The following is a 13104-nucleotide window of genomic DNA, read 5'->3' as shown; positions in this document are numbered from 1 at the left end:
CCGTATATTTTAAAGCTTTTTTCAGTTTATTTTGGACTTGAAACATCTTCCGTAGGCGTGAGATGGAATATGAAAATAAAAAAATAAAATACATGAATAACGGCGATGCTTTTGGACTTTTCCGTATATTTTAAAGCTTTGGGATGCGTTCAAGGACAGCTTGGTGCAACGTGTTCAATATGTCCTATTGGACGAGTCAGCATTAACGACATTTAATTATCCGCTGTTTTTATGAGGAAGGAGCCAAACAAAGTCAACCTTTTTTATTTTCCAACGTTTATTTTGGACTTGAAACATCTTCCTTAGGCGTGAGATGGAATATGAAAAAATAAAATAATAATACATGATTAATGACGATGCTTTTGGACTTTTCCCTATATTTTAAAGCTTTAGGATGCGTTCAAGGACAGCTTGGTGCAACGTGTTCAATATGTCCTATTGGACGAGTCAGCGTTAACGACATTTAATGATCCGCTGTTTTTATGAGGAAGGAGCCAAACAAGTCAACCTGTATTATTTTTCAACATTTATTTTGGACTTGAAACAGCTTCCTTACTAAAAAAAAAGATACATAACAATGCTTTTGGACTTTTCCGTATATATTTTAAAGCTTTTTTACGTTTATTTTGGACTTGAAACATCTTACTTAGGCGTAAGATGGAGTATGAAAATAAAAATAAAATACATGAATAATGATGATGCTTTTGGACTTTTCCGTATATTCTAAAGCTTTAGGATGCGTTCAAGGACACCTTTGTGCAACGTGTTCAATGTGTCTGCGTTAACGACATTTAATGATCCGCTATTTTTATGAGGAAGGAACCAAACAAGCACAAGTCAACCTTTTTTTATTTTCCAACGTTTATTTTTGACTTAAAACAGCGTCCTTAGCCGAGAGATGGAATATAAAAAAATAAAACAAAAAACATAACGAGGCTTTTGGACTTTTCCGTATATTCTAAAGCTTTTTTCCATTTATTTTGGACTTGAAACATATTCCTTAGGCGTGAGATAATACAATAAAATAATACATAATACAATACATTTTGGACTTTTCTGTATATTTTAAAGCTTTGGGATGCGTTCAAGGACAGCTTGGTGCAACGTGTTCAATATGTCCTATTGGACGAGTCAGCATTAACGACATTTAATTATCCGCTGTTTTTATGAGGAAGGAGCCAAACATAGTCAACCTTTTTTATTTTCCAACGTTTATTTTGGATTTGAAACATCTTCCTTAGGCGTGAGATGGAATATGAAAAAATAAAATAATAATACATGATTAATGACGATGCTTTTGGACTTTTCCCTATATTTTAAAACTTTAGGACTCGTTCAAGGACATCTTTGTGCAACGTGTTCAACGTGTCCCGACTGTTTTTTTTTTAAAGACGGTCCCTATTGGGTCTCGTCAGCAGGTGGTTCTGGTTGAGGGTACTGGAAGCGGGCCGGGTCGTACAAGTCATCACGGGGGTTGTAGGGTACAGAGGGGTAGTAGTAGGGGAAGGATTTCTTCTGCATGGGGAGACCAAGGGGTGCTGGCTCCTCCTCCTCCTCCTCCCTCTCTTCCTCCACAGGAGGAGGAGGGGGTGGTGGGCCCACAATCTGCCCCTTCATGGGCCTGGGCGGGTGGTCAATGAGGCAGTCGGGGTCCCAGTAGGGGTCGCAGTCGTACTCCATGCCTTTGAAAATGCGGACGGGGGCCGGCGGTGGGGACTTCTTGACGAGGATGGGCATGAGCGGGGGAGGGACCGGCTTCTTCGGCGGGTGCGGGGGCAGCGGCTGCGGCTGAGGCGCTGCGGCGGGCGGCGCCTTCTGAGGAGTGCAGTGGGGGTGGTAGCGGGGGTCGCAGAGGACGGGCACGGCGCCGGCGGGCAGGTAGACGATGTGGGGCTTGCACAGGGGGTCCTTGCTGTTGCACAGGTACAGGACGTCCGCCTGGGAAACAAAAGGAGGCGGGGGCAGCGTGGCGGGCAGATCCGTGGCCTCGGGGACGGGGACGGGGACTCCCTTCATGGGGGGAGGCGCGGGGTCGACCACCTTGCACCTCTTGTCGGTGGCCGGGTCGCACATTATCTGCGGGACCCCCAGCTTGTTCTGGAAGTAGGAGGCGTTGGGGCCGTAGGTGTTCTCCAGGTACCTCATCTGCTGGTACAACATCCTCAGCTTGTCGATCTCGTACAGCTGACACAACATTCAAAATACATCTAAGTTAGGTCTGCAACTGTTCACCGATTAGGAAAAAAGCTTCAATTTATTCGATTAAATGTTTAATGCGGTGATTCTCAAACTGTGAAAGAATCACTCAAGTATTCAAACAGTGGCCAAAATTATTGAATATACTTCCGCCTTGTTTTTTAACGAATACGTAAGCCTACTACGCTACCGTGTTTTAATGTTGGTCATTATGGCGGTACTTGGAGAATTGCTACTTGCTGGTTTAATGAGTTCACCCCGTAAAAATGGACCGATTCCGGATCGCCCCGGAAACTTCAAATACACGGACATTGTTTCTGCGAGAGCGGTGGCTTGATCTGTGTGGCAGAGTTAACACTGCAAAAAGTCAGTGTTCAAAAACAACAAAAAAAAAGTTACAAAAACGAGGGGTATTTTATTTGAACTAAGCAAAATTATCTGCCAATAGAACAAGAAAATTCGGCTTGTCAAGACTTTCCAAAACAAGTCAAATTAGCTAACCTCAATGAACCCAAAAACACCTTCAAATAAGTATATTCTCACTAATAACAAGTGCACTTTTCTTGGTAGAAAAAAAACCGAGACCTGTTTGCTCAATAGGTTGAAAAATAATCTTAAATTAAGTAAATGCTAGTGCCATTATCTTGACATAATGATATGCGCTCGGCATCATGATTTTTTTTTAATGCTTGAAATAAGATATTATTACTTTAAAAAAGTAGTTTTATACTTGTGAGTGTTGATGACACAACAGTTGATATTCTAGTTTCAAGCATGTTTTACTCAATATAGGTCATCAAATCTCAGCTACAAGCTGTAATATCTTACTGAGATCATTTAGGACCAAAACCCTTAAAAAAACACTCTAACATAAAATCTGCTTAGTGAGAAGAATTATCTTATCAGACAGAAAATAAGCAAATATCACCCTTATTTAAAATATTTAATCTTACTTAGATTTCAGTTTTTGCAGAGTACAAATATATATTTCTCAATGTTAAAAGTGCAATTTTTTTTAGTTAAATATGATCATTAAATAGAAAAGAAGAATGTAGCTGAGATAGGCTCCAGCGCCCCCCGCTACCCCGAAGGGAATAAGCGGTAGAAATGGATGGATGGATGGATGGAATAAAGAGTAAAACAGAAAAATCTTTTTTTCCCTTAAAAAGTGTTTTATCCGATTAACCTCTAAAGCAGGGGTGTCAAACGTACGGCCCGCGGGCCGGATCAGGCCCACGAACAGGTTTTATGCGGCCCGCGGGATGAGTTTGCGAAATTTTGGAATGAAAGAAACTGCTCTTCTAAATGTGTCCACTAGATGTCGCAATAGCAATTCTTTGTATAATTTTAGATGATGCTACATATGTAAAACAAAAACAAAAAAAACACATGATCTTAGTGCACCAGTTGAGAAAAATGAGTAAACTACATAAATAACATCCTGTAATTTGATTTTGATATTTTTTTATCTTAATAGATTGAAAATTACACCTATGAGTTGACTGATGAACATTATCCCATCATTTATTCAGAAAGTATAAGTAACGACAAATAAAGATAGAATACTATTAACTGCAACATGTATGTGTAAAAAACCCCATCAACATTATGATTTGTTCATTTTCAGAATGTGCTTGTTCTATTTTTAAACAAAAAAAAAAATCTGAAGTTGTCTTTATTTTTAAGTTATCGTGCCGTGATTTTACCAGTCCGGCCCACCTGGGAGTAGATTTTTCTCCATGCGGCCCCCGATCTAAAATGAGTTTGACACCCCTGCTCTAAAGGCTTTTTATTTCCAAAATTGTGTACACTACTGAATTGGGGTCTTATGGCCACTTATGTGGACACATACTGCCATCCGGTGGTGTCAGAAGAGTATAACATACAATGGAATTTGGAAAAAAAAGTGTAAAAATAAAAATTAGCATGTCACTACACATGAAGTCCACATTTGTTACTTATGGACTATAAGTACATCATATAAAAAGATGATTTTTAGTTTTTATTCTAATTAGGGTCCAATAAGCCCAAATAGCAAAGAGAAATAAGAAAATCATGTAAACAAACAGCTTGGGCCTTAAGAGGTTAATCGAACATACTAATCGATAATTTGTAGCTGCAGCCCTAATCTATTTATTGTCCAGTCAACTAGTAAAAATGTTAGAGCTCGGTATATTTAAGTATGAATTTGTAAATATTGTGGAACGCGTTTATGTCAACGTAACATAACCGAATGCTTGCACATTTACTTGTGACTTTGGTGACAATTAGAGATGTCCGATAATATCGGCAGGCCGATAAATGCTTTAAAATGTAATATCGTAAATTATCGGTATCGGTTTCAAAAAGTAAAATTAATTACTTTTTAAAATGCCGCTGTACGGAGTGGTTAATATCCGGTAAAACACGGACGTAGGGCCTTCTAGTATACTCTGGACTGAAGCTGTGTGCCTTCGTTGTTTTTGTAGCGGTTGTTTTGAGGCATGTTTAAAAAAAATTTAAAAAAATAATGCACTTTGTGAAAGTCAAAGTACCGTATTTTTCGGAGTATATGTCGCAGTTTTTTTTTTATAGTTTGGCCGGGGGTGCGACTTACACTCAGGAGCGACTTGTGTGTGAAATTATTAACACATTACCGTAAAATATCAAATCATATTATTTGGCTCATTCACGTAAGAGACTAGACGTATAAGATTTCATGGGATTTAGCGATTAGGAGTGACAGATTGTTTGGTAAACGTATAGCATGTTCTATATGTTATAGTTATTTGAATGACTCTTACCATAATATGTTACGTTAACATACCAGGCACGTTCTCAGTTGGTTATTTATGCCTCATATAACGTACACTTATTCAGCCTGTTGTTCACTATTCTTTATTTATTTATTTTAAATTGCCTTTCAAATGTCTATTCTTGGTGTTGGCTTTTATCAAATACATTTCCCCCAAAAATGCGACTTATACTCCAGTGCGACTTATATGTTTTTTTCCTTCTTTATTATGCATTTTCGGCCGGTGTGATTTATACTCCGAAAAATACGGTATAATATTTCCCATAGTTGTAGTGGGTATCGGGATTATCTCAGGGAGAGCATGTCCCAAATTCCAAGCTGCTGTTTTGAGGCATGTTAAAAAAAATAATGCACTTTGTGACTTCAATAATAAATATGGCAGTGCCATGTTGGCATTTTTTTTTCCATAACTTGAGTTGAAGTTGTTCTCTTATTTTGGAAAACCTTGTTTTTGATTGATTGATAGAAACTTGTATTAGTAGATTGCACAGTGAAGTACATATTCCGTACAATTGACCACTAAAAATCGGCCTGCCGATATTAATGGCCGATGAATGCTTTAAAATGTAATATCGGAAATTATCGGTATCGGTTTTTCCATTATCGGCATCGTTTTTTGTTTTTTTTTCTAATTAAATCAACATAAAAAACACAAGATACACTTACAATTAGTGCACCAACCCAAAAAACCTCCCTCCCCCATTTACACTCATTCACACAAAAGGGTTGTTTCTTTCTGTTATTAATATTCTGCTTCCTACATTATATATCAATATATATCAATACAGTCTGCAAGGGATACAGTCCGTAAGCACACATGATTGTGCGTGCTGCTGGTCCACTAATAGTACTAACATTTAACAGTTCATTTTACTCATTTTCATTAATTACTAGTTTCTATGTAACTGTTTTTATATTGTTTTACTTTCTTTTTTATTCAAGAAAATGTTTTTAATTTATTTATCTTATTTTATTAATATTAAAAAAAAGGACCTTATCTTCACCATACCTGGTTGTCCAAATTAGGCATAATAATGTGTTAATTCCACGACTGTATATATCAGTATCGGTTGATATCGGTATCGGTAATTAAGAGTTGGACAATATCGGAATATCGGCAAAAAGCCATTATCGGACATTCCTAATTATAATTAGTGATTTGCAAAAAATATTTTTTTGGACCAATTGGGTGAAGTTGCATAATTTCCCACGGCACACCAGACAATATCTAACGGCACACTAGTGTGCCGCGGCACAGTGGTTGAAAAACACTGGCTTAGCTGCTTGGATGAGAAAATGAACAATACTACAACATGTCATTGGTATATATTGTATATATGTTATAGACATTATATAATATATCTGTATATAAACTATTCTGTACACATATGTATATATTCGTATATATGTTAGATTTTTTTATAGCTTTTTTAGTCTATTTATACCTGCATTGTCCTTTCCATCCTTACACTTTCCATCATTGTAACTGAGCTACTGTGTTGAACAATTTCCCTTGTGGATCATTAAAGTTTGTCTAAGTCTATGTTGAAATTAACCGCTTGTTTTTTTCATACCAACGACCTCAATCTTATGTTGGTGAACATAAGCGGGTCCTTCCGTAACTAACGGAGTTGATCAGCATTGACGGGTTGTGGAAATAAGCGGGCTAGTGGACTTAAAGTGGGACTTTTTAGGAACCTTCGGAAAGGATGGTCCCCACATTGTCTGACTACTTTTTTGGGGCAGTCAAAGTGTGTGTGTGTGCCGTACCCCCTCCGTGTGCCCGATGCTGCTGTAGTAGCGATAGTAGGCCTGGAAGTCCGGGTTCCCTCGATACCATCGGGGGTCGGCGTTCCTCCTGGCTCTGGAGTGGGTCAGGAAGTCGTTGGCTCTCTCAGGACCGATGCCGACGTCGCCGACGGGAACCATGTCTGCACAGAGAGAGAGGACGGTGAGGTCTACGGAACACCGGTGACAACACGGGTGCGTTCACGCACCTTCCTGCTCGATGGCGCTCAGCAAGGACTTGGCCTCCAGCAGCCCTGCAAAAGCAAACACAACATGGTTGCTACGGCGACGTGGACTGTTCATCTTGCGCACTTTTGGGTTGACAGCTGACCTGGAAGCCATGAGAGGCAGCTCACCAAACACAACGTGGCAATCATCTGGACCCTGCACACACACAGCAAACAATGTTGACAACAATATGTCTGATTACTTTAATACATACAAATATACAGTCGTGGTCAAAAGTTCACATACACTTGTAAAGAACATAATGTCATGGCTGTCTTGAGTTTCCAATCATTTCAACAACTCTTATTTTTTTGTGATAGAGTGATTGGAGCACATACTTGTTGGTCACAAAAAACATTCATGAAGTTTGGGTCTTTTATGAATTTATTATGGGTCTACTGAAAATGTGAGCAAATCTGCTGGGTCAAAAGTATACATACAGCAATGTTAATATTTGCTTACATGTCCCTTGGCAAGTTTCACTGCAATAAGGCGCTTTTGGTAGCCATCCACAAGCTTCTGCTTGAATTTTTGACCACTCCTCTTGACAAAATTGGTGCAGTTCAGCTGAATGTGTTGGTTTTATGACATGGACTTGTTTCTTGCTGAAGAAACAAGTCCATGTTAGAAAACCAACAAATTTAGCTGAACTGCACCAATTTTGTCAAGAGTGGTCAAAAATTCAAGCAGAAGCTTGCGGATGGCTACCAAAAGCGCCTTATTGCAGTGAAACTTGCCGAGGGACATGTAAGCAAATATTAACATTGCTGTATGTATACTTTTGACCCAGCAGATTTGCTCACATTTTCAGTAGAGCCATAATAAATTCATAAAAGAACCAAACTTCATGAATGTTTTTTGTGACCAACAAGTATGTGCTCCAATCACTCTCACAAAAAAATAAGAGTTGTAGAAATGATTGGAAACTCAAGACAGCCATGACATTATGTTCTTTACAAGTGTATGTCAACTTTTGACCACGACTGTAAATAGGCCTTCTAATTAAATGTACTACAAGACCATTTATTCATCATTGAAATTTTTTCGAATGTTTACAATTAATACATTATAAACAGTGTTTTAATTTTATCTTATACTTACCGTATTTTTCGGACTATAAGGCGCACTTAAAATCCTTTTCCCCCTCAAAACTCGACAGTGCGCCTTATAACCCGGTGCGCCTAATGTAAGGAATACGTTTAGTTGAGCTTACCCGCCCCGAAGCCATTTTATTTGGTACATGGTGTAATAAGTGTGACCAGTAGATGGCAGTCAAACATACGAGATAAGTGTAGGCAGCACTATAATGGCAATATGACCCAAGTAAACACCAACATTTTATATGTTCCATTGAACATATAGAACATTACACACGGCGCGCAAAAATCTATCAAAATGTTTTAGTACGACTTTGGTAAGCTATGAAGCGTACGTTTGGTTGCTAAATCAAATCCAATATTATCATCTTCGACTTATTTTAAGCTTTTAAACTGGACATATGATAGAATTACATTATATAAGACAAAAAATTGTAACGAGAAATAAATGACATTAAAAATAAAATTAATTTTAATTAATTTGTTATCATATTTGTAGTTTATTTAATAAAAAAATTCAATTATTGGTCAAGTAAAAAGCATTTTTAAAGAGATCCAATGCAAAAAATATTTATAAATATAACAAGGTAATGGTGCCCATATTTTGGTTCTCTTTAATACAGAATCTAAACAATCAAGTGAAAATATCAAAAAGTCTCTGCAAAGTAGGAAGAAAAGGTAGAACATTACCTGCTCTCATGAAGACGTCCTCACATCTCTCTGGACCAGGCGGGTTAAATAGTCATCTGGGTGTCCAATAGGAGACCTCCTTCCTAGGACCCTCTGAGTCCGGCAGCCCGCCTCCTGCACTTTAATACGGTGGGCCCTTTGGCGACAATTAAAAACAAAAATCTGCCAGACTTCAGTAAAAAAAAAAAAAAAAAAAAAAAAAAAGAGGGGTTGGGATGGAAAGCAGGTCATTAACGCGGAGATCCTGCTGGGAAAAGTGCAACTGGGAGGCAGAATGATGCCGACTAACACAAAATGTCAGCCAAGACCAAAAATGTAGCAGAAGTCCACACAAGACATTATGAGTTCTTCTTTGACATGTGGCAAAAGTCACACACCTTTAACCGGGGGTTAGCAACCCATGGCTCTTTAGCGCCGCCCTGAACCTCTTTCAGAGATGTGTGAAAATGGAAAAAGATAAAGAAAAAAATATATTTTCTGTAAGAACAAACATGACACAAACCTTCCTAATTGTTAGAAACCCCACTGTTTGTATTAAACATGCTTCACTGATGAGAGTATTTGGCAAGCACTGTTGTCCTACTAATTTCAGCGATCCTTGAACTCATCGTTGTTTGTTTACATGTACAACTTTCTCCGACGCTGCCACAGAAAGACGTGTTTTATGCCACTCCTTTATCTCATGTTGTCCACCAAACTTTTTATTCTGTATGTGTATGCTCAAAGGTGATCTTTGTTGATTCGCTGGAGTGTTAATCAGGCATATTTGGTCAATGCATGACTGCAAGCTAATTGGTGCTAACATGCTAAATAGGCTAGCTGTATGTACATATTGCATCATTATGCCTCGTTTGTAGATATATTTGAGCTCATTTAATTTCCTTTTTGTCCTCTGTGTATTTGATTTGTATTTGCATGTCTCATGACACATTACACGTATGTAATATTGGCTGCATTTCTGATAGTTCTTTGTGTGCCATGTTGTACCAGACAACAGCAAACATTACCCAGCTGGCAAAGATTGTAATAAATCCATTAGAAGAAGACAGCCTGCTGTTTCCTTAAACTTGGACATGCACATCTATACCTTTGGCCATAATAAGACAGTCATTTCCAGGAGTTATCTCATCCTGTGATAAGCCTCCATTTTACTAATGATTTCCAATGTTGCAAAAATGTGTAGAATTAAAATTAGACCGCAAAGACAAGATACCGGACGTTCGAACTGAGAAAGTGTTTTTTTTGTGCAAATAATCATTAACTTAGAATTTAATGGCAGCAACACATAGCAAAAAAGTTGGCACAGGGGCATTTTTACCACTGTGTTACATGGCCTTTCCTTTTAACAACACTCAATAAACGCTTTGGAACTGAGGAGACACATTTTTGAAGCTTTTCAGGTGGAATTCTTTCCCATTCTTGCTTGATGTACAGCTTAAGTTGCTCAACAGTCTCCGTTGTGGTATTTTAGGCTTCATAATGCGCCACACATTTTCAATGGGAGACAGGTCTGGACTACAGGCAGGCCAGTCTAGTACCTGCACTCTTTTACTATGAAGCCACGCTGTTGTAACACATGGCTTGGCATTGTCTTGCTGAAATAAGCAGGGGCGCCCATTATAACGTTGCTTGGATGGCAACATATGTTGCTCCAAAACCTGTATGTACCTTTCAGCATGAATGGTGCCTTCACAGATGTGTAAGTTACCCATGTCTTGGGCACTAATACACCCCCATACCATCACACATGCTGGCTTTTCAACTTTGCGCCTATAACAATCCGGATGGTTCTTTTCCTCTTTGGTCCGGAGGACACGACGTCCACAGTTTCCAAAAACAATTTGAAATGTGGACTAGTCAGACCACAGAACACTTTTCCACTTTGCATCAATCCATCTTAGATGAGTTCCAAAAATGTGTTCGGATAACCAGAGTGATATTGTTCCAAAGTTGTGTCTGAATAACCAGAGTGATATTGTTCCAAAGTTTTTGTTCAAATAACCAGAGTGATATTGTTCCAAAGTTGTGTCTGAATAACCAGAGTGATATTGTTCCAAAATTTTTTGTTTGACTAACCAGTGATATTGTTCCAAAGTTTGTTCGAATAACCAGAGAGATACTGTTCCAAAGTTTTGTCTAAATTACCAAAGTAATGTTCCAAAAATTTGTTCGGATAACCAGAGTGATATTGTTCCAAAGTTGTGTCTGAATAACCAGTGATTTTGTTCCAAAGTTTTTTTTTTAATAACCAGAGTGATATTGTTCCAAAGTTTTGTTTGAATAATCAGTGATATCGGTCCAAAGTTTGTTCGTATAACCAGAGTGATATTGTTCCAAAATTTTTGTTCAAATAACCAGAGTGATATTGTTCCAAAGTTGTGTCTGAATAACCAGTGATTTTGTTCCAAAGTTTTTTTTTGAATAACCAGAGTGATATTGTTCCAAAGTTTTGTTTGAATAATCAGTGATATCGGTCCAAAGTTTGTTCGTATAACCAGAGTGATATGTTCCAAAGTTTTGTCTAAATTACCAGAGTAATGTTCCAAAAATTTGTTCGAATAACCAGAGTGATATTGTTCCAAAATTTTTGTTCAAATAACCAGAGTGATATTGTTCCAAAGTTGTGTCTGAATAACCAGAGTGATATTGTTCCAAACATTTTTGTTTGACTAACCAGTGATATTGTTCCAAAGTTTGTTTGAGTAACCAGAGAGATACCGTTCCAAAGTTGTCTAAATTACCAGAGTAATGTTCCAAAAATTAGTTCGGATAACCAGAGTGATATTGTTCTAAAGTTGTGTCTGAATAACCAGAGTGATATTGTTCCAAAGTTTTGTTTGAATAACCAGAGTGATATTCTTCCAAAGTTTTGTTTGAATAACCAGTGATATCGTTCCAAAGTTTGTTCGAATAACCAGAGAGACACTGTTCCAAAGTTTTGTCTAAATAACCAGAGTAATGTTCCAAAAATGTGTTTGAATAACCAGTGATATCGTTCCAAAGTTTGTTCGAATAACCAGAGAGACACTGTTCCAAAGTTTTGTCTAAATAACCAGAGTAATGTTCCAAAAATTTGTTCGGATAACCAGAGTGATATTGTTCCAAAGTTTTGTCTAAATAACCAGAGTAATGTTCCAAAAATGTGTTTGAATAACCAGTGATAATGTTCCAAAGTTGTGTCTGAATAACCAGAGTGATATTGTTCCCAAGTTTTGTTTGAATAACCAGGGATATCGTTCCAAAGTTTGTTTGAAAAACCAGAGTGATACTGTTCCAAAGTTTTGTCTGGATAACTAGTGATATCGTTCCAAAGTATTGTTCGAATAACAAGAGTGATATCGTTCCAAAGTTGTTTGAATAACCAGTGATATTGTTCCAAAGTTTGTTCGAATAACCAGAGCGATATTGTTCCAAAGTTTGTTCGAATAACCAGAGCGATATTGTTCCAAAGTTTTGTCTGAATAACCAGAGCGATATTGTTCCAAAATTTTTTGTTTGACTAACCAGTGATATTGTTCCAAAGTTTGTTCGAATAACCAGAGAGATACCGTTCCAAAGTTTTGTCTAAATTACCAGAGTAATGTTCCAAAAATGTGTTCGAATAACCAGAGTGATATTGTTCCAAAGTTTTTGTTCAAATAACCAGAGTGATATTGTTCCAAAGTTGTGTCTGAATAACCAGAGTGATATTGTTCCAAAATTTTTTGTTTGACTAACCAGTGATATTGTTCCAAAGTTTGTTCGAATAACCAGAGAGATACTGTTCCAAAGTTTTGTCTAAATAACTAGTGATATTGTTTCAAAGTTGGGTCTGAATAACCAGAGTAATGCTTAAAAAATGTGTTCGAATAACCAAAGTAATGTTCTAAAGTTTTGTCTGAATTACCAGAGTAATGTCCAAAAATGTGTTTGAATAACCAGAGTTATATTGTTCCAAAGTTTTGTTTGAATAACCAGAGTGATATTGTTCCAATGTTTTTTGTAAATAACCAGAGTAATGTTCCAAAGTTGTTCGAATAACCAGAGTGATAATGTTCCAAAGTTTTGTTCGAATAACAAGAGTGATATCGTTCCAAAGTTTTGTTCGAATAACAAGAGTGATATCGTTCCAAAGTTGTTTGAATAACCAGAGTGATATGTTCCAAAGTTTTGTCTGAATAACCAGAGTAATGTTCCAAAAATTTGTTCGAATAACCAGAGTGATAATGTTCCAAAGTTTTGTCTGAATAACCAGAGTGAAATTGTTCCAAAGTTTTGTTCGAATAACAAGAGTGATATCGTTCCAAAGTTGTTTGAATAACCAGAGTGATA

The 13104-nt window shown here is 37.5% G+C and overlaps 1 protein-coding gene across 1 annotated transcript; it reads right to left on the bottom strand.

Annotated features, from left to right (window-relative positions):
• Window positions 1-722: 722 nt before the first annotated feature.
• LOC133644955 (uncharacterized) lies at window positions 723-8982 on the bottom strand. The gene is made up of 5 exons (XM_062039720.1): window positions 8794-8982; window positions 7110-7162; window positions 6988-7032; window positions 6761-6921; window positions 723-2184 (listed from the first exon to the last, which is right to left on the bottom strand). Exons 2-5 carry the CDS (start codon window positions 7153-7155, stop codon window positions 1399-1401), a joined length of 1038 nt encoding a protein of 345 aa, XP_061895704.1. The 5' UTR covers window positions 7156-7162; window positions 8794-8982; the 3' UTR covers window positions 723-1398.
• Between the last annotated feature and the right edge of the window lie 4122 nt (window positions 8983-13104).

The sequence above is a fragment of the Entelurus aequoreus genome, linkage group LG28 (assembly GCF_033978785.1).
Source record: "Entelurus aequoreus isolate RoL-2023_Sb linkage group LG28, RoL_Eaeq_v1.1, whole genome shotgun sequence".
Classification (NCBI taxonomy): domain Eukaryota; kingdom Metazoa; phylum Chordata; class Actinopteri; order Syngnathiformes; family Syngnathidae; genus Entelurus; species Entelurus aequoreus.
Note: the sequence above shows the minus strand (reverse complement) of the source record. Positions and strands in the feature narration are given on the sequence as shown.